We start from the raw sequence: 21,312 nt of genomic DNA, 5'->3' as shown, positions 1-21,312 counted from the left end.
CTCAACAGAAGTGCCTGGGAACAGACGTGTATCAGATCTTGAACCCTGTCCCCAAATTGGGAATATCTGCAAATGTATAATAACATATCCTGGACAGGGAACCCTCGACCAAACTTAGAAGTCATTTGTTCATCACACCTTAGTCATATACTCTGAAGGTAATTTTACTTATTTATTCCTATGTGTATATATGTATGTATGCATGAGTACTTGCATGTATATATGTATCACATGTATGATTGGTACCCTCTGAGGCCAGAAAAGGGTGTTGATCTCCTGGACCTTGAGTTACAGATGGTTGCAAACTGCCATGTGGGTGCTGGGAACTGAATAGACCTGGCCCTTTGTAAGAGCAGCCAGTGCTCTTAACTGCCAAGTAGTCTCCAGAGCTCCTTGCACACTGTTTTTAATGTGCCTGTGTTTTCACTGTGACCTGTTATGTGAGGTCACGTGTGGAATTTTCAGCGTTGTAGCACCATATGAGAGCTCATGGTGTTTTAGGTTTTCAGATGAGAACCCAGGCGTTGTGTTTGAGCGTTGTCTTGTTCGATAGCCTTAGGCAAGCAGAACAGTTAGGAACAAAGGGTGCTGTGTTTCTGAGAGGAGGAGGAGATAGGTGCAAGGGGAGGGAGAGTGTGTTGCTGGGGAGAGCTGTGAACCCCTTCCCTTCCTGCTGTAGGCAAACAGAACTGCCTCTGTCACCCTGTTGAATGACAGCTGGGCTGTGAGACCCACAGGCATAATTTGTTGATCAGGTTCATTTATTATTTGCTGGAAACCAGATCAGATGACCTGTTTCTCTGGCCCATCCACTGGCATATGAAAATGGCTCTGTTATTTGAGACCATTATTCTTCCCTTCCATTATCCTATTACATCTATTACCCACAGCAGCAAGAGACTGCGCGCCCTGTTACCGGGATGCTGCGGAAAGGGCTCCAGCCCGATTCCTAGTTGGCTGACCTTATTTAAATTCATCCAAATTACGGGACTCTGATACAGTGTAACCTGTTTTTATGTTTTGTTTTGTTTTTTAAAAGATCTTCAGAATAAGACAATTAGAACACCCTGAGAATCCAATTTTTTGCTGTCTGGACAGCTGATTTGAAATTTAAAAAAATTACATCTTACCTATGTAAGTTTTGGGTGTGGGTATGCATGCCACAATACATGTGTCCAGGTCAGAGGATAACTTGCAGGAGTTGGTTTTCTCCATGTGGGTCCAGGGGATCAAGTGTAGGTTGTTAAGCTTGGAGGCAAATACCTCTACTCGCTCACCAGCTGCTGGGCTTAGAAACACCAAAGGGGTCACAGATGTGTTCAGTGCTGTATATCTTGATGGTAGTGTAGAAATCTTAGCTATATATGCCCTCACCCTAAAACAAATGGCATACAGGAGCTGGGGAGATGGCTAGAAAGTGCTCTCTGTACAGCCATGAAGACCTGGGTCCAAGTCCCCAGAAACAAAGTGAGTCTGAGCATAGAAGCTCGTGTCTGTAACCTCAGTGATCCTACAGTGATATGGGCAGAGGGCCAGCTAGCCTGGTGTTCACAGGAGGTCGCCCTACACACACATCCCCGCAGGATGCACACACATGCACACGTTCCCACAGTGTGCACACACATGCACACGTTCCCACAGTGCACACACATGCACACATACAAGAACTTGGTGAATAGCTGAGATTAGAGACTTTGGGTTAGGGCCTTGGATGCCCTCACTGGGATTTAGTTTCTTTTGTTTGTTTGTTTGTTGCATTTATTTTTGCTATGTGTGCTGTTAATTCTCCTGGAACTAGAGTTGCTGATGGTTTGTGTTATCTGACATGGGTGCTGGGAGCCAAACTTGGGTCTTCTGTAAGAACAGTTCATGTTGTTAACTGCTGAGCCTTCTCTTCAGCCCCCTCACTGGGGTTTCTAACTGAAACCAGGTAGGGTTTTCTGTCTCTATGAAGAAAAAGCCCAAGTGTGTTTTGGTTTCCTCCAAAGGCTTGAGAACCAACAGGTAGTGGTGACGGAATGTGGCAAAGTGCAGGTGGTGGCCTGTAAACCAGATTGATCGTGAATGTATTTGCACACGGCACCTATCCGCCAAGATACTGGGTGGTCATGATGGGAAATAGATCCCTGTGGAGATCTTCTGGAAAATAAGAGACATGGTTTCCTGATAACCTTCATCCTCTGGTTGAATTTAGAACATAACATTGAAAAACAACTCAAAACATTAAAGTTTTAAAGGGGAAAAAAACCTGGTAATTCTCTAGTAAAGGATGAGGACAGCACACAGGCTATTAAGGACTAAAATCTCAGGTTTCTGTGTACGCGCTGGTTGTCAGATCTGTAAAGACACAAAAGCTGGGGTTTAGCTGCAGCTTCGTGTCTTCACTTTGGCTTGTTCATCAGCGACAACCAGACTTTTTGCAATTAAGAGCCTCGCTCAAAGCTTCACCCTTCTCAACTTTGACAGAAGTCCCATGAGTTGTGTAATAAATCACTGGTTTATGACTTGTGTCCTAGAAGTGCAGAGGTGATGTCATGGCATGCCACAATGCCCCTGGGTAGTGAGAGGCGCAGCCATTGTGTGCAGCTCTGTGCACTTGCAGGCGTGTGCTGAGACATGCCGTGGTCCAGCAGCCTTCTGTAATGAATGGCAGTTTGCAACTCTGAACCATAGAGTTTGTTTCATTGTTCTGCCAGGTCCAGTTATGTAACTGGTGGCAGATGTCTGCATTAAAGGCCATCAGCAGTGTGTTTGCTGAGACTGGGCGAGTGTTAACCATCTCTAGACCTTAGCCAAAGTACATAAGCCATCCCTTTCCTATTGGTGACAGCACTTGAGGCTCCAGACCCCCCTGTCATATGTTCTGAGACCATTTTGGCCTAGGTTTATGCTCCAGCAGGAATCCTGTAAGTGGGGAATGTAAAATTGGACAGGAGCATTTGACCACAGGCTGAAGTCCAGTTCTTGTTATTCTACAATATAGTTTTCTTCATTTTTCTCTGCTGCTACAGAGCTGCATGGCAAATCAAGGGATGACTGATTCAGGAACCATCAATAGCACTTGAGAAAGCATCCAGGGAGCAGTAGCTAGAAGCAGAGGTTGGGGAAGAGGACCCTGAAAGAGGCCAGCGGGAGGGGGGCTTGCATGCTAGGGGGAAGAGTGAGATCCTTCATGCCGGGTGATCAGCTAGCACCCCCAGCTAGCACCCCTGAAATAGGTGTGACCTTGCTCCCGTCTTTCCAGCCAACTTCTGGTGTTAGTGCTTCGTTACTTCTCAGTCCTGAGAGCATAATGTGTGTTTTTGAGTGGATCTTGGGAGAAAGTAGCCAGCCTGTGGAAACAGGCCAGAGGCAGGCGAGCTGCCTATTTGTGCAGATCCCTCTGGCTTCTGGAAGGTACAGGCTTACCAACCAACAGAAGCGCATTCTTTAGAAAGAAGACAGGCTTCCAAAAACACCATCAGAGTTTGTTGCCCAAACATCTCAGGTTCTTCCTGAAGACTGGGAACCGAGGAGGTTTGGAAACACCACTGTCTTCGTTTTCAGTACTAGAAACCCCAAACTTCCGGCTCAGGAAACTGGGGGTGGTTCCTGGGATTTTTTTTCCTTTTCCTTTTTTCTTTTTTTCTTTGGCCAAGAAAAGGGCTGGTGGTTTCTCCGTGGTAGTGCTTCCACCTGTTGTCAGTAAGTGGTACTACACTCTAGCTTTCCTTCACTCGGTGCCGTTCTTTTCTGATGCCTGGGTTTGGACCCAGGACCTCTCTTAACACCAGGCATGCACTCTGCACTGAGCGACACACCTGGTCCAGTGGCTGCAGTTTAAAAACATCTGGGACGCATTTTTTTTTCTTTTTCAAATTGTAGTCACAATATGAGGCGTGAAGACACCAGCCATCTAACTTGGGGTCTCTGCATGCCACATCTTTGGTTTGTTTCTTGGGGGCTCTGGGCCAAGCTGCTAAGATATCAGATTACAGCCTTTGAGCAGTGGTTACAGAGAACCAGCATTTGCCACTCCTCATCCTCCCCCCCCCTCAGCGACGGGCCTCTCTCTGTAGACCAGGCTGTCCTGGGCCTGGCTCTGTAGACCAGGCTGTCCTGGACGTGGCTCTGTAGACCAGGCTGTCCTGGACGTGGCTCTGTAGACCAGGCTGTCCTGGACCTGGCTCTGTAGACCAGACTGGCCTTGTACTCACAGATCTGCCCGCCTCTGCCTCCTGAGTGCTGGGAGTAAAGATATGTGCCTCCACTGCCCAGCTGCCACTTTTTAAAAATTATCCTTTTGTTGTTTTTAAATTATATTTTATCATTTCAAGCAAGTTTTAAGTTTAAATGTTTGATCATATTCTTCCCTCCAAGTCCTTCCAGCTCCTCCCTCCCTCTACCCAACTTTAAGTTCTTTCTAAAATAAATAAAACCCAATAAAACAATCCCCTCTAAAGCAAGAAAACAAAACATCAAAACAGAAAAAAAACTGTAACCAAATAAAAGCATTTTTAAAAAATAAATAAATAAACTTGAGTCCACAGTATGTTGGTCGTCTGCTCCTGAGCTTGAGGCTGCTGTGCAGTAGATACTATACCTAGTGGATAGTGTAGTGGATAGTGGCGAACACCGATTTTCCCCTTCCCAGCAGGTATAGTTCAGCTGTTAGCCTTTACCCTAGTGGCTAGGTTTTCTTTCATTTGTTCATCATTCATTTAAAAAATATAACAAAACAAAATATAATAAGATAAAACAAAAGCCTTCACATTGAAATTAGAAAGGACAAACCAGCGGAAGGAAAAGACCCTAAGAGAAGGCATAAGAGTCAGAGACCCACTTGCTCGAACACTCAGGAGTCCCGTGAAAGCACTAACCTGGAAGCCATGATATTTCTGCAGAGGACCTGGTGTGGGCCCTGTGCATTCTGCCTCAGTCTCTGTGAGCTCCTGTGAGATAGTCCTGTTGATTTAGAGGCCTTGTTTCTCTGGCGTCTTCCGTCCCCTCTGGCTCTTTTGCTTTCTCCGCCTCCTCTTTTGTAGATGTTTTTACCTGTCTTGGTTAGTTGTTGTAGACATGGTGGCTAGTAGAACTTGCCTGGCTAGTTGGGAAAAGAAGCAAGGATGGTGTGGGGCGAGGCTGTGGCGGGAGACCCAGACAAATCAGCCCCGAGGTACTTTTGTATCAGGCAGAAAGTAAAGGCTTAGAGATCTGTTCAAAGACAGTTGATGCTAACAAGTATTTAAAGGGTATTTAGTGCTAGGAGATGCAGTTCACTGCATATATATATATATATATATATATATATATATATATATATATAATTTATGTGTGTGTGTAGGTCAGAGGACAACTTGTAGGAGTTGGTTCTACTGTGCGTGTCCTGTGGATTGAACTCGGGTTACCAGGCTTGGTAGAAAGTGACTTTATCCACAGTTATCTCAAAGACCCTGATAGGCTTCTGGTTATGGATTGGGAAGGAAGGGGAAAGGGGAGGGAGAGGAGGAAGAGGAATGTTCTGGAATCCCTTTTTGAGACATTCAGCCTGTGTGCAATTAGCCTAATGGTGTTCTGGGCTGGGGAAGCAGCAGTTAGAATCAAGGTCCTGAAAACCCTGGAGTTTAAGTGCCCACCCCAGCCCATCCACACCTGTAATGTGCTTCATGCCTAGTTGTTCTCAGCCAGATACCAATGATACTGAATGGACAGAGACCTTGAACAACAGAGACCAGAAGTCTGTGTGGAGACCCAGAGTGGTTGAGAGGCCCAGGACAGCTGGGAGGAGGAGGGAAGCGTGCGTTGGCAGAGGCTGGTCTTTCTTTGTCTACTTGATGATTTATTCTTTTTACTTTGAGCATACAAGTGCTTTGCTTGTGTGTGTGTCTGTCTGTGCACTGTTTGGTGCTGGTGGAGGCCAGAAATAGGACATTGGATTTCCTGAAGCTGGAGTTATGGTTGTGAGCAACCACGTGGGTACTGGAACCAGACGTGGTCTTCTGGAAAAGAAGCCGGTGTCTTTAACCCCTGAGCTACCTCTCCAGTCCTGGTGGTGTTAGTTTCGTGGTGGGTTTCCGAAGTTGTCTGCAGCTTGGACGCGAACTCAGCCTGGGAGTCTGTGTATCCAACAAAAGTGCTCAGGACTGATCTGGCAATATCATGTGGATGAACCTCACTAAGGAAGCAATGCTATCCAGGGTGGGAGGGCTCAGGGATTGCATGATGAAGGCAGAGTAGCTGAGATAGCAAAATGGGACTCCATCCTTCCAGGAAGTAATGGGAGAATTTGTTAAACAGCAGCTAACACCTGCCTAGAAAGTACTGACGGAGCCGGGTGGTGGTGGCGCACGCTTTTAATCCCAGCAGTTGGGAGGCAGAGGCAGGCGGATCTCTGTGAGTTCGAGACCAGCCTGGTCTACAAGAGCTAGGTCCAGGATAGGCTCCAAAAAAAAACACAAAGAAACCCTGTCTCAAAAAACCAAAAAAAAAAAAAAAAAAAAAAAATCCCCGCAAGAAAGTACTGACGGCTGTTTTTATAGGTCAACACTTAATGATGTAGGAAAAACTTAGCCATCACATGAAGTAAAGTCAGCTTACTAGTTTAGTTTTTATAGAAATAAAGTGTGGCAGAGCTGGGTGAGACAGCTCATTCTTGTGATCCTAGCACTTAGGGCGCTCAGGCAGGAGGGTTGCTGCAGGTCAAGGCCAACTTGATATAAGTTCCAGGCCAGCCATAGTTACCTAGCAAGACCTTGCCTCAGCAGCAAAAAAAAAAAAAAAAAAAAAAAAAAAAAAAAAAAAAAAAAAAAAACCCAGAAAGTTCGTGAGTAAAGTTATAGAAGAAGGAGCGGGATGTTTTTAGAGGGTAAAAAAATTGGAGTCAGGGCTGGGGATGTAGCTCGGTTGGTAAAGTGCTTATCAAGCATGCACGGAGCCCTGCTTGTCCTCCAGCATCACATAAGATGGGCATGGTGGTGAATACTTGGGACATGGGGGCAGGAGGGTCAGCACTTCAAGGTCATCCCCAGCTGCATAGGAAGTTTTGGACTGAGCTATATGAAACAGGAGTCTTTAAACAAAAAAACAATAAAAATAAGAAAATGGGAGTGGGGAGGAGTGGGTATCTTTGGGAGGCAGGGTCACAAATGATTTTATTTTCTTTGAGTTTATCAATATTTTTTTACATGACCTCCTAGGAATAGGCATTATTTTTCTCTATAAGGAAAAGATAGAGCCAACAGGATGGCTCAGCAGGTAAAGCAGCTTGCCTGCAAGCCCGATGTCCTGAGTTTATCCTTGCAACCTACGTGGTAGAGAGAGAGAGAGAGAGAGAGATTACTCGCTGACACACTGACACTCTTGTCTCCTCAGCAGGCGCAGCCCAGTATCCAGCATGCTGTCCCGACGTCTTGGTAAGCGCTCCCTCTTGGGAGCCCGGGTCTTGGGACCTAGTGCCTCTGAGGTGCCACTGGGGGCCAGCCTGCCCTTGGAGCCACAAATAGAAGTGCCGGAAGGAGAAGGAGCCGCATCCCAGCCCTCACTCACCTCTAAGGACCCTGTGTGCCAGGAGCAGCCCAAGGAGGTCCTCAAGACTCTGGGAACCTCAGGCCACCCACAGGTGGCCTTTCAGCCTGGACAGAAGGTAGGTTGATGCTAACATGGACAGGTACCCTCTCTCCGAGTGTTGGGATTGGCAGACTAACGGCACCTAATGGGCTGGAAGTCCTAAAACTGGGGCTCTACACAGAGAATATGCTGTCATTTCAGACCAGGGCCTCTCCATGATTGCCATGTGGAGGAAAAAGTGGCCAGGCATTCTGGGATGCTCAGAACCTCAGGCCAAAGCATGGCCTCAGCTCGGTGGCTTCTTGTCTGCCTCAATTCACAAAATTAGGAGAAGGACCTTCAACACAGGTGCCAGAGAAGAGGTGTAGTCCAGATCTGCTAAGAACTATTTTTTTTTCTTGCATCCCCTCGCCATGGCTGGGCCCTTGGTCACCTAGGCCTGATTGATCACTAGATCTAGATTTACAAGACTCCTGCCATTACCTTCTCCAGGGTCCACCTACAGAGACTTGGCCTTTATCTTCCATGAAGCTTGGTGTCCCCTAGACCTTTGTCCTTATGAGATAAGGTAGCTTTTCAATTTCAGGTATCCTGACAAGAGAGCAGTCTGCACCCTCCCTTTCCAGTGCATACTGTGGAGAATGGGACTTAGAACCCCCCAGAAGAAAAGCAGTGAGTCAGAGGTATTTAAGAGTTCAGAGGCAAGGAGAGGGGCACGAGTAACTGAAGGATGCGTATAGATTTAGGGTTCACAGAAACCCCAGATGCTGGCCTGCTCACTGCCTTCTAGGGTGGAAAGTGTATGCGGAACTGTACAAGGAAGGTTTGATCCCGTGTGGATAGCCCGAGAGTGTGGGTGGGCAGCAGGTGTCTGGGAATCTCTGCTCTCTCCTGGCCCGTTCAGGCTGCTATAATGGAATCCCCAAGGGGGAGAAATGTGTAGACAGTAGTTTATTTGGCTCAAACTTCTGGAAACAACAGAGTCTGAGAGGAGGATGTGGATAGGAGACTGCAAGGGTCTGCACCTTGGTTTATCACCGTTCACACTCCTCTCTGGATAATCCTGTCCTGTTGTGACAGGCCGTTGAGAGAGCAGCAGTTCTCATGACGTCCACTCACACTACACCCCACTTCCTGACCCTGGTCTTGTGTCTAACATGCACACTGGGGGTGTCTACTGGATCTTAGCACGCACACATTAGAGATGAGCGTATCAAAGCACAGACTGCAACAGGCAACCTGATTCCCGGCACTGAGATCTCTACGGGTCCTGAGTGTTGACCACGGGCCATCATTCCCCTGCAGGTCTGTGTGTGGTATGGGGGTCAGGAGTGCAAGGGCCTGGTGGAACAGCACAGCTGGGCGGAGGACAGGGTGACAGTGCGACTGCTGGACCAGAAGCTGCAGATCTGCTGTAGAGTGGAAGAGGTGTGGCCGGCAGAGCTGCAGGGTACCACATCCCAGGTGCCAACCTACAGACCTGTGTCTAGGAACATCGATGTCCCAAAGAGGTATGTAGGGGTGGTGAGGGTTATAGATTTGGGCTGGGACGTGTGGGGTCTTGGGTACCTGCTTGCTGCGGTAGTGACGCTAGAGAGAGAAGAGGCATCCTTTGAAGGAAGCCTAGGTAACAACACCCTTCCTTCTCCAAAGCTCTTTTAGGGGTTACATCTAGTTGGTTTGGTGGAAGTTTAAACTCGGCTCCTAGGTTTTCACGAGAAGAGACAGGAACAGATGAGACAGAGTGCCAGCACCAGCTCCATACAGTGCGGAGACAAATGGTTTCAGCCTTGTGGGCCAAGCAGACTCCATCATTGCTACTTGGTGCAGCAGCCACAGACATAAAAGCCTGTAGGCACGCCGTATGCTAGTGAAAACCAATCAGAGTCCCAAACTTTCCTGTGATTCACTATCGTTTGTATCATCTGTCAAGGAGTGAAATGCTTTTGATTCTAAAATAGCATTTGAAAAGGTAAAGCCATCCTTTGTTGGCTTAAAACTGGACAGGCGGGCAGCAGGCTGTGTCTGGAGCATGGTCTGATTCTTCACTTGAGTGCTAAGAACCATGGGGTAAAGAATAGATACTCTACTTTGGAGCTTAATGGTAGGATGTGCCCTGGGACTGTAGATCCTGATGTGCACCTAATGGTCTATTTATATTGATCTTTTAAGATTTAAAAGCCATTTCCCTGGCTTGGTTTGTTTGAAGCATTTTCTGTGCAAGCCCAACAACCTGAGTTCTCTGCCTGGGACCCCTGTAAAGGTAGCAGGAAGAGCCTACTCCACAGAGCTTTCTCTGACCTCCACGTGTGTGCCAAAGCATGAGCACACTAAAGCTCACACAGCGTGCACAAACACAATAATAATAAATAAAAATGAAAAGCAAAAAACTTGGCCAGCTGAAGCTGTTTTACATGCAAGATATATGCAAACAGCTAAACTCTATTCCACCCACTTCTGTGGGTGTGGGGGCTGTTGGTAGACCAGGTGGTTTAAAACTGCTTTTAAATTACATGTGTGTAATTTTTTTTTAAAGATTTATTTATTTATTATGTATACAACATTCTGCCTCCATATATGTCCGCATGCCAGAGGAGGGCGCCAGATCTCATTATAGATGGTTGTGAGCCACCATGTGGTTGCTGGGAATTGAACTCAGGACCTCTGGAAGAACAGCCAGTGCTCTTAACCTCTGAGCCATCTCTCCAGCCCCCATGTGTGTAATTTAAATTAGTATGTGCACATGCTATGGTGCACCTGTGAATGGCAGAGGACGACTTTCAGGAGTCAGGTCTCTTCTCCTCTCTGGGTACTGTGCATTGAACTCAGCTAGCCAGGCTTGGCAGCAAGCACTTTTAACCCACTGAGCCATCTTGTTGGCCCAGCAGAGACCCACTGTTGTAAGACCAGAGGGACAGCATCGTATCCAGTGGAAGGCCAGCAGAGAACTTATTTTTCTATTCTGAGGAAGTGAAAACACAAAGACCATGTATGTTGACGACTTTGGTCCATCTGGTCAAACCCAGTTGCACAGTTTGGTAGACACGGTGTATAAATATGGGTGAATAGAGTCCTTTGAAATAGGCAAGCCACTGGCAGTTGATTATATTCTAATTTCCCCCAAATACTTTAGATTTCGGATAGTGCTTATTTTACTTATAAATCATGTAACTATGGATTTAAAGGAGAGAAAAGAAAGCACACGTAAACTCCCGTGCAGCCTGTTTAAAGCATGGAGCTTAACAGTGGGAGATGGTTTCATCTGGTTATTTATTTTACCCCGGTTTGTTTGCTCACTGACTTATGTAATAGGTTCTGTTGACATTCAGAAGCTAACAGAATGCCGTGTTTATTTTGGCAGAGGGGAGAGAGAAATCCATTAGTGTAATTGTTTCCTCTTAAATTTGAATATAAGGCAGGGGTAGGAGGTAGTTTTAGATTCTAGTGGGCATTCTTTATTTCTTAGCATTCGGACTCTTCTCTCCACTCCCAAATAAAATGTTCTGTTTCAAGTTACAGGGTTAGAAGGAGAGTTGGGGAGAGCGGTACTATCTCAGGTGTCGGCCCTGGTTTAAGTGGGGGGGCACCTGCTCATCCTGGGCTCCTTGAGACACCACCCAGAACAAGCACTTTTCATGTTTGTTGCTTTACTTTCCATTGAGCTCATGCTGGTTGCTTGGGTGGGAGATCTGAGGGGACAGCATAGCAGTGTAAGGGGATCCCATGAAAATGTGACTATGGAAGCTTAATCTGTGAGCTTGGTGGGCCAGCCGGGCCCAGGAAGTAACATGCTCCCCACCCATTTGACTGCAGGAAGTCGGATGCCGTGGAGATGGACGAGATGATGGCCGCAATGGTGCTGACGTCTCTGTCTTGCAGTCCGGTCGTGCAGAGTCCTCCTGGGACCGAGCCCATCTTCTCTGGTGAGCAAGCGGGGTTGCACTGGTTCCTGGTCTGGCAGAGGCACACAACTGATGCTCCTTCTTTCCAGCTTTTGATGCCAGGCCATAGGGTGCTGGAGGCTCTCAGGACCGTTGGTCAGAGGCTCAGGTTCTTCATTGGAGCAGAAAGTCCTTGGGGTTTTGTGACAGTGACTGAACTTAGCACCCAGCCAAGATGAGCACTCAAGCAAGTTCCGTGGGAGCCTGGACAGGGCCTGCAGGAACATTTATTTAGTTCGCAAAAGCAGAGCCATGCTTGGCAATCCCCCTAGTGGTTTCCCATGATCAATACTCACTTCTGAGTGAGTAAGTCAGCCTCATAAGTTAGCATGGGTTTTCAGGCCAAATACCTGAGCTCAAGTCTCAAGCCTTATATAAACCAATAGCATAGTGGGTAAAGGTGCTTGCTGCCGAGTCTGACAGCCTCTTTGATCCCTGGGACTCACATGGTGAAAGAATCGACTCCCCTAAGTTATCCTGTGACCTCTACTTATGCACCACACAACACACACACACACACACACACAGATACTGTAATAAAAAGTCCCTAGTAATATGACTTCAGGTTTATAGATGCAAACAGAATTCTTCTGGTTATAATCCTGAAATGCTTCCCCAGCACTTGGGAGGGCAGCATCAGAAAACACTGCAGAGTAAGTCTTTCGACAAGATGTTATGTTAGTGGAAACTCCTTATCAGCCGGTCCTAAAAGCTATTTAAAAGCCTGTAGGAGAATATGGAGCTAGTTCTAATTCACACGGAGAGAAAAGTGGCCTCTACAAGTGTCCCTCACGAGTAATTTCCTTTGCTTGAAAGCCAATTTAATTATTTCATCCAGAGGCTATCGCTGCACTTTGGGACACCTAGTGGTGAACCCCAGCAGTGCAGCCTGCTTTAATGTGCACAAAGACGACCCAGAGCAGGGATGCTAAATTCTTAAAAAGTCCAAGAAGTTAAGTCAGCAGATTCAGGAAAGGAGCTGAAGGGGGTCGGGGAGACAAGGCTGCGGTTCCCTCTTGGGCCCATGTTCATGGGTCCATGATCAGTTGTTTTGGATGCTTCTTGAGTTCTGCCCTGAATAGTTACTATTTTAAGCTCTGTGAGTCGCGATGGGAATCTCTCAGTTTCCAGGAAGAGCAAGTGATGAGAGTTTTAAGATTGGGGAGGGGTACCTGGGGAGGAGGGGCTCTTTATCCAGCATCCCATGTTTGGAAACATGGAACCTTGGAGTTGGCCCAGTCTTCAGATCTGTCCTGATTCCTTAGGGTGTGGCAATGTGTCTTCAGGCCTAGGGTCAGGAGACTCTGAATGTCTGGATAGGAGCTGGGTGGCTGGGAGCGTAAGTTTTTTGGTTTTGGTGGTTTTTTCTTTCTTGCTGCTCCCATGTATTAGACTTTCAGATCATCTTTGCGATCAATTGACTTGGGTTTGAAGGCAAGGCATAAAGGAGAGTCCAGCTTGAGTCTGAAGTAGCCTACAAACCCATCAATCAAAAAAGTAAAAAAAAAAAAAATCTAGGCTTGGGATTTCTCTCAGTGATGAAAATGTCCACCAGGCAGAGCAGTTATAGCACCAAAAATTGCCATAGCATTTGCACCTCCCCCATCTTGTAGCTCAGGAAGAAATTTCTTTAATAATTAAAATTTTAGTAATATTTTGATTTTCACCATTTACTTGCTCCCTTCTTCTCTCTGTTCCTGGGGACAAGCCCCCTGAGTGTCCTTTCTCCTCTCTCTGGCTAGTTTCTCGTGCAGCCTGCGGTGACCCGTGGAAGGAGAGTGGTGACGTGTCAGACAGCGGCAGCAGCACTACCAGCGGGCACTGGAGCGGGAGCAGTGGCGTCTCTACCCCCTCGCCTCCCCACCCTCAGGCCAGCCCCAAGTACCTGGGTGACGCCTTTGGGTCTCCCCAAACCGATCATGGCTTTGAGACGGATTCCGACCCATTCCTGTTGGATGAACCAGCCCCACGCAAGAGGAAGGTAGGTGACCAATGAGCATGTGGGGACAGCCATCCCCAGGGGAGCAGGGACTCCATGGGTCCCGGGTGCTTCTAGTTTTCCTTTGTGGCACCTGTTGGTGAAATCCCTAGACTGAGGCTGCTTCCTTTTCCTTTTTGGGGGTGTGTATGTTTGTGGGTGTGCATGTACCTGGAGGCCAAAGATCAACCTCAGGTATTGTCTTGAGGTGCTGTTCATTTCTCCTACCTCATGCCATCTTAGTGTTTGAGATAGGCTCTCACTGGTTTGAAGCTCACCAAATAGGCTAGGATCTACTGTCTCTGCCACTCGTTGGTATCACAAGTGTACTACTAGGTTTTTTTTTTTTTTTTTTTTTTCCCCGAGTGTGGCCACCAGGTACGCTCAGGTTCTCTTGGGCATGGTTCTGTGCTCTCTGGGAGCCCCCTGCCTGGAGGTTTTTCTTTTGGGTCTGGCGGAGGATGGCAGCCAGCTGAAGTCCTCATCAGGTGACGAGAGGGGCCAGGGAGAGGATGCACACACCCTGGTTACTAAGACTTCTTTCTCCCCCCTAGAACTCCGTGAAGGTGATGTACAAGTGCCTGTGGCCCAGCTGTGGCAAAGTTCTGCGCTCCATCGTGGGCATCAAACGGCACGTGAAAGCCCTCCACCTGGGGTAGGTCCAGAGCTCAGTGCCTCTTGCCTAAGGTGCCTTTTAGGTGTGCCTCCACCCTTCTAACTCCACAGGACTCGCAGCCCAGAGGCTTCTAATGAAATGGCTTGCTACAGGCACTGCCCAGTCCCCCTCTCTGACCACTGAATGTATGATGCCTTCGCTGGGCAGGGAGACTCTTTATATTGTGGTCAGTGTTGGTGCTGTTGCCAGAGTGTTAGCTCTGTGTATCTTGTGGTGGAATCTTCCTACCTGGTGTAGGAAGCAAGATGTTTCAGTTCTGGGTAGAAATAGAACGGTTTGATTTAGTCACTGGTGAGATTCTGTGGCTTAGGCTTAGTGGCCAAGTTTTACTTCTGCTTCTGTAAATGGAAGTTAGGTCTATATCAGCGCCGTGACGCCAACGTGAGGGCCTCATCTCTGGACAGAACCCTCAGGGCAGCTCCTCTGGCATCCACTGCCTCACCGGATGCGAGAGCATGCTGTAGATGGGGTGGGCCCCAAGGGGGCTCATAACAAGACTAGATCTGCATTCATACACGCTCACTGTGGTGTGAGCCCTCGTGCTGGGAAGAATAGCTTCCATGGGTGGGCAGTTCTAATCTCTTATGATAGCCTCTGAGCGCAGGGCTCCTGAGTATTTTCTTGGGTACCCTCCCCCAACTTCCTGGGTGGGCACAAGTGGTCACTTCCTCCTTGTACCTTTCTCTTCTCTGGCTTCAAACTAAGGCAGCGTGTTCTTAACGATGGTCGAATGTCTGCTCCACACAGGGATACTGTGGACTCTGATCAGTTCAAGCGGGAGGAAGACTTTTACTATACAGAGATGCAGATGAAGGAAGAATCTGCTCTGGCTGTGGCTGCTCCCCCTGCCCCTGGGACACCCAACGGCGAGCCAGCCCCTACCTCCCGTGTGACCAGCCCGTCCCTTGCTGCTCTTTCATTGCCTCCACCCAAAGTCCAGTCCTCTGGCCCTGAACACCCTGGCATGGAGTCTCCCCTGCCTTCAGTTGCACTCAGCAAGTCAGCTCCTGGCTCCTTCTGGCACATTCAGGCTGACCATGCATACCAGGTTTGGAACAGGCATATGCTGGGGGCTTAGCCTGGGGCCTCAGTGGTCACTGGCTGTTGGAGCGCAGGCCTCTGCATACCTTATTAAGACTGAGCCTTTTGGCTAAGTTGTTAATCTTACTTCCACAGAGAAGGAAAAGGAAAGGCTGAGATGTAGGCCAGTTGGTAGAGTTGCTTACCGAGCATGTGCAGGGCCCTGGGTTGCTCTGAGCGTAAACCCAGTGTAAGACACACAGCACACACCTGCGATCCTAGCCCTCAGGGTGGGGACAGGAGGAATAGGAAGGAGTTCAGGGTTATCCTTACCCATGTGGTAGAGCCAACTTGGGCTATGTGCCAACTCTGTCTCAGACAGCAACAAACACTCAGACACTCAGTGCAAAGAACAGCGCATATCAGGATGTGAACCGAGAGCTGTCACCTCCAAGACCGGCTAGAAGAGTCGACAGGGTCATACAGGGCTTCCCAGGCAACTCCTTAGCTCCGAGCAGTGTCTTACATTGAATGCTACTGCTCTGAGCATCTACCTGATGTCAACACTGGCTTAGGTAAGCCTTCCAGTTAGATTAAGGCATGACCTCATGACGTACATGGTGGAGTGGGGTTGGCTGGAACTAATTATAAGTTGTCAAAGTGCCATTTCCTCGAGACACGGTAAGGCATGGCATAGGCCCAAAGGAGAAAACTCTATCATTCTCTTGGGCCTGGGGAAGTTGTCATGTGGAGGATGACACTGTCATTTAGAATGACCTTCACCCTGCAAGCAAGGCTCTCATTCCCGTATGCTGGTTTAAAACCTTTTCTGTGTTTGTAGTTTGATTTGAGCAGACCTGACCAGTTTGCAAGTTAGTAAATAAAAAGTAGTGCTTTTCCAGCCAGGTGTGCTTGTCATACTTAAAATGCTGGCACCTGGGAGGTCAAGGTCAGCTTGGGCTACATAGTAAGGGCAAAAGTACCACCACAACAAAACAAATCAAAATAAAACAAAACCCCCAAACCAATAATACTTTCGGTGAGAAAAAGTACAAAAGAGCAGGCTATCCTCATTAGAATTCGTGGTCCCTTAGTGTGTGTTTGTCTGAGGTTCAGCCTTAGCTGACATTGTAGCCAGTACGGTTAGAGATAGACCTAAATCAGACATCCCTGCCTGTACCTGAGGAGTTGTCTGGCAGTTCTCTGTCCTTTCTCGGAAATACTACTCAGACTTAGAGGGCTTTGGACGTTTTGCCTGAAGCACGTTCTCCATAGGTGACCCAACCACTGACTACCACCCTGTAAGGACTAAATCATGGGGTTGGCATATAAGCAACCCCCAAAGGGAAGACTACAGAGTAAGATCAGCACCTCTCAGGAAGAAGGAGGCTGTGCTGATGATGGATTAGATGGCTTTGAGGCTGCTCATGGGAAAACCTATCTAGCCGTCTTGCCTGGGCAGAGCTCCTCCTTCGGTTGCTAATGGGAAGTCACTGGAACCTGAGGCAGTTGAGTTGGAGCACAGACTAACACACTCTTGTCTCTGCAGGCTCTGCCATCCTTCCAGATCCCCGTCTCTCCCCACATCTACACCAGCATTAGCTGGGCTGCTGCCCCTACCACCACCTCCCCGCTCTCTCCGGTGAGTGTGCGCTTCGATACCTCCAAAGCTCTTGCATACACCCCCAGGGCTGGAGGAGACAGCACATGACTGATGCTGCCTGTCTCTGTCCCTATACTTCATAAAGATCATCGTGTATCCTCCTCTATCTGGCTACAACTCCTCTCAGTAGCTAGGAGGGGTCTTCACGGGGAGCCAGGGTGGAGTAGTTCCTTCCTTAGAAATGTACTGGACAAGGGTAAGCTCACTCCCTTGCTCTGTGAATGTCTGAGTGCTTGTTAGAGTTCTGATGCCTAGATGGAAGGAAGGGAGAACAAGAAGGAAGACCACTCGGAGGCCGGGTGGGCTGCACCAGAAGTCTCAGACCACCATGAACTTGTACCCATGACTCTGAACTGAAATAGATTGGAAGTCATTAGGACCACATGTGGGTGACTCTAGTTTCAAGTATCTGCCACAGAGAAGTATCACACGTGGCAGAACCTAGTTGACAGAAGGTGTCACTAAGGCAGTTCAATGTCTCCATTTACACCTTGTATGGTAACTCCATCTAATTCCCCTAAAACCTTAAGGGTGACTCCTGTCTCTGGCCCTAACCTGACCCCATCTGTTGAGACTGACCTTCTTGGGGAGGCTGCATGGTCCCCTGTACCAGCACCTGTTGTGGGGCTCAGGGAGGCATGCATGTCAGATCCCAGGGAGTTTCATTGCAGTCCTGAGGGAGTCTAATGTTCACAGCTGTGCTTATTTCCCCTCATACCCAGGTCCGCAGTCGGTCACTCAGCTTCAGCGAGCCCCAGCAGCCACCGCCCACAGTGAAGTCTCACCTGATTGTCACCTCCCCACCCCGGGCTCAGAGCAGCTCCAGGTGAGCCATTTCATCCTTAGCCTTGGGGTTTCTGCCCCCTGTCAGCACTGGGGATAAATTGACCCAACTTTAGTCTCCAGGGTTTGTCTCCAGACAGAGGCCACACTGGTGGAACTGGCTCCTCTCCCCTGAGTCTCTGACTGTGGGTCCCACCAACTTCTGCCAGAAGCCACCCCTCCTAGCTCCTGCGTGCCTGCCTGCTTATGCGTGGCTATCAACTGGGTCTAACCTCCATTACCTGACACCACCCTCATTTCATTCCTGTCAGGAAAGCCCGCGGAGAAGCCAAGAAGTGCCGTAAGGTGTACGGCATAGAGCACCGGGACCAGTGGTGCACAGCCTGCCGGTGGAAGAAGGCCTGCCAGCGTTTCCTGGACTGAGCCTGCCTCTCCCAGCCCCACTCCTCACCCTGCCTGGAAACCAGGAGGTCTCCAGGCCTGCAGCCATCAGCAGAACACAGAGAGATGTGGAGTGGATGTGGGCCGCTGGGACTCCTTTGGCTAAGATTTAACACTTAAAAACACTTTCTCCCCCTTGTGGGAATGTTTTATTTTAAAAAAAAAACAAAAAACAAAAAAAAAAAAAAAAGAAAAGAAAATATTTTTCCCCCTAAAATAGGAGAGAGCCAAAATTGACCAAGGGTATTCTGCAGCGAACCAGAGACCAAAGAATTATTCCCCCCCCTCTTGGGGACTAGTTTGTGTGCATCAAAAGTAGGCCAGGATGCCTTGCCCATTTTTGTGCTGAGCTGGTGAAACCTTTGCTCCTTTAATTGTTCCAGAATGGACTGTGAGCAAAATTAATTTCCTTTTCTTAGAAAAAAGAAAAGCCCTTTCTGGCAGGTGGATGACCCAGGGAGCAGTAGCAGGGCTCTGAGAAAAGTAGGCTGCTGGCTGTACTTGGCTAGATGCAGGGTTACTTCTGTGGGAGCAGCCTCTGGGGACAGAAGAGGGACACCCTTTTACGTGTCAACTTTTGGATCTGGGCCCTCTCAGATGTTGGATTGCCTTTTAGTAAACATGTGGCTTCTTCTCAAAGCCTGTCCCCCAAAACACTGAACCAAAAGGCTAATATGAATTAAGTTTGAGAATGTAGCCTTGAAACACTACCCGTGAGCATCCTTTCAGCTCTGAGAGGAAGTGTGGAGGGTCTCCACAGAAACTGCTCCCGCTGAGTAAAGTCCTTCCTGAGGCCTCTTCCCTCCAGTGCCACAGAGGCTTTAGAATGTCTGGTTCTGTCTGCAGTTGGAGTCTTTGATGTTGAAGCCTTCTTTCCGAGTGGGCTCTGGGAGATCCTAGCAGACTGTGCCTGCGCCTGCTGAACATGACTTCCCAGACCCAGCGTTTGTGGACTGAAGTCCCAGGTGTCATGGGCTCAGGGAGTTCCACCAGGCCACCTCTCTAGGGACTGGGCAGTTTTTACGGAGTCCATCCTCCTGACCATTGAGGCTCCGCTGGTGACATTAATTACATGGGAAACACACGTCTGCTTTTCAGTCTGAGACACACTAAGTACACTTAAGAACCCAAGAGACTGTATGTGATATGAAGGCTGTAGTGGTAGCCAGGGCTGCTGACGGAGGGGAGAGACACAAGTGTCTTTGGTAGGGTTTGTTTTTATAACAAATCTAGCCCGCCAGAGGCAGCCCTGGGTTCTTCTTCTCCTTCAACCTTATGGATAATTAAAAGCTGGCAGCAGAAGTCTCTTTTCTCTCCTTACTTCCCATGATGCTCAGCTTCCAATCTTACTGGAGAGGGGAGGGGACAATAGAGACAGAGAGACAAAGTTTCTGGGCATGTAGAAACCCCACCAGGAAACTCTCCTCTCCCCTTCTTACTCCCAGTGTGGACTAAGCCTCCACTTCAACAGAGGCATTGTAATCCCCCAGCCTCAGTTTGGAGCATGCAGATGTAACTGACCATAATAATTCTCTCCATTCGAAGCAGGCTTCCTATGCCATTGGCTTGCCAGGCAGAGAAGGAAGAGGAAAAAGAAAAAGAAATAGATGGGATGGCTTAGAAACTGAGAGAGTTTTGGTTTTGTTCAGTTCTGTTTTTTTCTGTTTCTGTGCAGCCTTCCATGTTGGCAATAGTTCTCTCTCTCTCCTGGCGGTGGTGGCCTCCCGCCCACTGTTGTCTTGCCCCCTCCTCCCCCGTGCTCCTTCATCTTGATGCTTTCATGTTGGTTCCCGTCACATGGTCTGGCTTTGGGTTTGAAGGGCAAGGGTGGTTGGTGAGCACACCAAGCCGTCAGGCCCGCTTCCTTCATCTCTAGCTCCCTGCCTCCCAGCCCCTGGGTTTGGAATCTGACTGGGTGAAGGTGCCACAGGTGTGCTTCTGAAACCAGCAGGCCCTAGTTTGCAAGTAGTTGTCCTGGAAACTGTCTAGCCGTGTTTCCGTTGTTCGGAGCGCTCTCAGAGTTCCTTTTAGACTTGGTGCCATGTTGGGAGCGGCCTCAAGTGAGCCTGCACCACTCCCAGCTCCATTCTGCGAGTCCAGGGTTACTGTCTGTGGCCAGCCGGAGTCTCAGGTACAGAGCCAAAGGGCTCTCCGGTAACATAGGCGTGGATCGATGATAAGGCTTCTAACCTGGCCCTGGAAGCAGTTGTTGCCACTTCAGACAGTGCTGCGAGCAATGGCTGCCTTGTCACAGTGTATAGCTCGACGCCTCAGAGGACCCTGTGAAATTGGATATGGAAACGGATTTGGTGGAAGAAATCTGTTTTGTTACTTTCTGGTCACCCCAGGTTCTGACTTTACCAGGGGCAAAAAAGTAAATAAATAAAAAATAAAAGTAAAAAAAAAGATGAAAGCAAAACAAGAAGGGAGAAGAATCCCATCTGTGAATTTGTCTTATCGGCGCTTCTTCCCCTCCCCCACCCCAGCCCTGCTGTCTTCCAAGTATTATTTTTACTGTTAAGATTTTTTTTTTAAATGTGAAATGAAATGTAATGTTTTTACAGCAATGATATGAAATATATTTTATAAGGAATAAAATGGTACATTGTCTGACTTAGTGTGTGCCTGCACTGAGTTCTTTGCTGTTTCTACAGTAGGTCGCACATGGTATCACGAGACACTGTAGGCATCGAGACCCATTCACTTATAATTTCAGTCGCTTGGTAGGGAGTGCAGCTCGGTGGAGGAGCACATGTGTGGCTCTAGGTTCAAAGTCCTAAAACAAATTCAAGCAGGGCCATATTTACCAGGGAGCAGACCGAGAGCTGATGGCAGTGGTGCTCAGCCTTCCTAATGCTGCAATCCTTTATTGCCTTCCTCCGTGTTCTGGGACCCCCAGCCATAAAATTATTTTCATTGATACTTCATAATTGCACTTTTGCTGCTGTTATGAATTGTAAGTATCTGATATGCAGGCTATCTGATATGCGACCCCCAAAGGGATCATGACCCTTTGAGAACAGCTGCTTTAACAGATGAGGAGTGGAGGTTGATATCTTGCCAAGGGTACGGACTGGGTTAGGGTGGGGTGATGGCATTGGTATTGTAATCTGGGCAGTGAATTTTTTCTATGACTTACATTCATTTTCAGAAGAGGACATATTATGGGCATATGTTTATGCCTGATGGAGACTGGATTGGGAACTTGGGAGAAAATATATTTTCTATATATCCATCTATATTCTGTATATCCATCTACATTCTA

At 48.1% G+C, this 21,312-nt stretch overlaps 1 protein-coding gene across 3 annotated transcripts in view; it reads left to right on the top strand.

The window, feature by feature from the left end:
- The window catches only part of Znf395 (zinc finger protein 395), a 40,708-nt gene extending 20,044 nt beyond the window's left edge, over window positions 1-20,664 (top strand). For 2 of the 3 annotated variants that reach the window (XM_057786617.1, XM_057786614.1), the window contains exons 2-10: window positions 7,351-7,621; window positions 8,851-9,056; window positions 11,359-11,468; window positions 13,229-13,467; window positions 14,019-14,119; window positions 14,888-15,188; window positions 16,710-16,802; window positions 17,546-17,649; window positions 17,918-20,664. In XM_057786617.1, the coding sequence (XP_057642600.1) occupies window positions 7,373-7,621; window positions 8,851-9,056; window positions 11,359-11,468; window positions 13,229-13,467; window positions 14,019-14,119; window positions 14,888-15,188; window positions 16,710-16,802; window positions 17,546-17,649; window positions 17,918-18,029 (1,515 nt within the window). In that variant the 5' untranslated portion in view covers window positions 7,351-7,372 and the 3' untranslated portion in view covers window positions 18,030-20,664. The remainder of the gene's footprint in view (window positions 1-7,350; window positions 7,622-8,850; window positions 9,057-11,358; window positions 11,469-13,228; window positions 13,468-14,018; window positions 14,120-14,887; window positions 15,189-16,709; window positions 16,803-17,545; window positions 17,650-17,917) is intronic. The other variant, XM_057786616.1, reaches the window with a different exon arrangement.
- The last annotated feature ends 648 nt before the right edge of the window (window positions 20,665-21,312 follow it).

The sequence above is a fragment of the Chionomys nivalis genome, chromosome 12 (assembly GCF_950005125.1).
Source record: "Chionomys nivalis chromosome 12, mChiNiv1.1, whole genome shotgun sequence".
In the NCBI taxonomy this organism is placed as follows: domain Eukaryota; kingdom Metazoa; phylum Chordata; class Mammalia; order Rodentia; family Cricetidae; genus Chionomys; species Chionomys nivalis.
Note: the sequence above shows the minus strand (reverse complement) of the source record. Positions and strands in the feature narration are given on the sequence as shown.